A 1,766-nucleotide genomic window follows, 5' to 3' on the forward strand; every position below is an offset into this window, starting at 1 on the left:
GCAGCCAGCCTGACGCAGCTGTGTACCCCACCAACATCACCAGGGCCGGCGGCGGCGGCTGCCCCGAGGGACAGGGCCCTAGGCGGTGGCGATGGGGGCCGCCCGGATCGCGCCCGGCCTGGCGCTCCTGCTCTGCTGCCCAGTGCTCAGCTCCGCGTACGCGCTGGTAAGTTCCCCGCCCGCGCTCCAGGATAGGCTGTGGGCATACTCTGGGATCCCTAGGGGGAGGAGAGGTGTCCCGGGCGCAGAGTCGTGGGTTCCCTGAGTAACTTGAACTTCAGGTGTGGGTCTTCCCTGACCCAGGATCCGTAGTGCCTGCCGTCTCGGGGGCATCTGAACTGTGGATTCCACATGCCTACACGTGCTCCATTTCTGAATCCTGGGCTTGGGGTCCCAGCTCTGGAAATCTGTGGTCGGGGATCCCCTGTCTTCTGCTTCTATGAGCGCCATTGCTCTGGTTGTGTCTTCCTTGAAGATGACAGTATGATCTGGCAGAAGATCGGGCTTTAGCTCTAATGTGGGGTTCCACTGACTTTGCTCTGGGGGACCGTGCTTTCTGCAAGTTTCGTTTGCAGTCTGGGACTCGGGGCTGTGGGTCTGAGGTCAGAATCACCCAGGCAGGGGCTGAGGTCTCGGAGCCCCCTCCAGCGCTCAGGATCCCATGCATGCACGCACACATGCCCAGCTTTACCCAGAGTGAAAGCCGTTTGCCTGGGAGGGGGCGTGCAGAGTGGCCTCGAGGGATGGAGGTCCCCTGAAGGAGACCGACCTCACAGAACATTCCTACTGGAGAAACACTCTGGAGGGGGACTCCAGTGAGTCAGGGGACCCCTGGGAAGATGGGGGAGCCCTGTCTGTACCATCCTGAGAGCAGAGGCCAAGAGGGGACCAGAGGGACAAGAAGAGACAGAATGGGAGATGAGGTGAGAGAACAAGAGAGAAGAAAAAAGAAGAGGTAGAGACAAAGGGGGGAGGGGATGAGAGCTCCCAGGAGATGAAGAATAGACAGACCAGGAAGAGCAAAGAAAAATCTGGAGAGACTGACAGAAGCCAAGTGCCGAAGACATGGAGGGGCAGCAGCACCCTCCTCACCCTGGGTCTGGGTGCCATTTCCAGGAAAGTCAGATCCCACCGCAGCGCTATCCCAGGAGACCAGCCCTTTGCTGAGGAGGCTGTGTGCCTGTGTGTCTGGCTCCAAGGCCCCTGTTGCCTTCCCAGACCACCGCCACCTCCCAGGTGAGGGCATCGGCCTTCCAGAAAGACAGGCAGGCAAGCAGGCAGCCTCCTCCTCCCCACCAGCTCCCTACTCAAGCAGAGCCCCAGGGGGCAGGCAGTAGCCCTGGATTCCTCCAGCTCTCCCAATGCCTGTGTAACCTTGGTCTGTCCTTCACACCTCAGTCTTCCCATCTGTAAAAAGACAGCCAAGAAAGAAATATTCGCCCGAGAATCCCCTGAGCCAAAGCTCCTCTGGGCTGCGGGCCTCAGCATGCCCTACTCACGAGTGCCTATGCCCTCCCTGTTCTGGCTCCCCAGAGCCAGAGACGTTGCCCGTACGTGAGGACGTGTAAACAGGGAAACCGAGGTTCAGAGATGCTGGATACCTTGTTCAATGGCGTTCCAAACCCTGATGAATGTCAGGGCCCAGAACCATTTGCTTGCCCTCCCCTTGGGCCAGGCTCACCTTTCCCAGGGCCCCCTCCAGGGTGTGTGAGCGTAGCTGCTGTGTAGAGCCAGCCAGCGCTGTCTGGGTGCACATCCGCATGCAC

The 1,766-nt window shown here is 60.0% G+C and overlaps 1 protein-coding gene across 1 annotated transcript in view; it reads left to right on the forward strand.

Moving 5' to 3' along the window:
• The first annotated feature begins 43 nt into the window (after window positions 1–43).
• Window positions 44–1,766, forward strand: part of PTH1R (parathyroid hormone 1 receptor) — a 20,848-nt gene continuing 19,125 nt past the window's right edge. Inside the window, 1 exon segment of the mRNA XM_023520557.1 lies at window positions 44–166. Within this exon segment, the coding sequence (XP_023376325.1) occupies window positions 92–166 (75 nt within the window). The 5' untranslated portion in view covers window positions 44–91.

This window comes from Pteropus vampyrus, unplaced genomic scaffold (assembly GCF_000151845.1).
Source record: "Pteropus vampyrus isolate Shadow unplaced genomic scaffold, Pvam_2.0 Scaffold271, whole genome shotgun sequence".
NCBI lineage: Eukaryota > Metazoa > Chordata > Mammalia > Chiroptera > Pteropodidae > Pteropus > Pteropus vampyrus.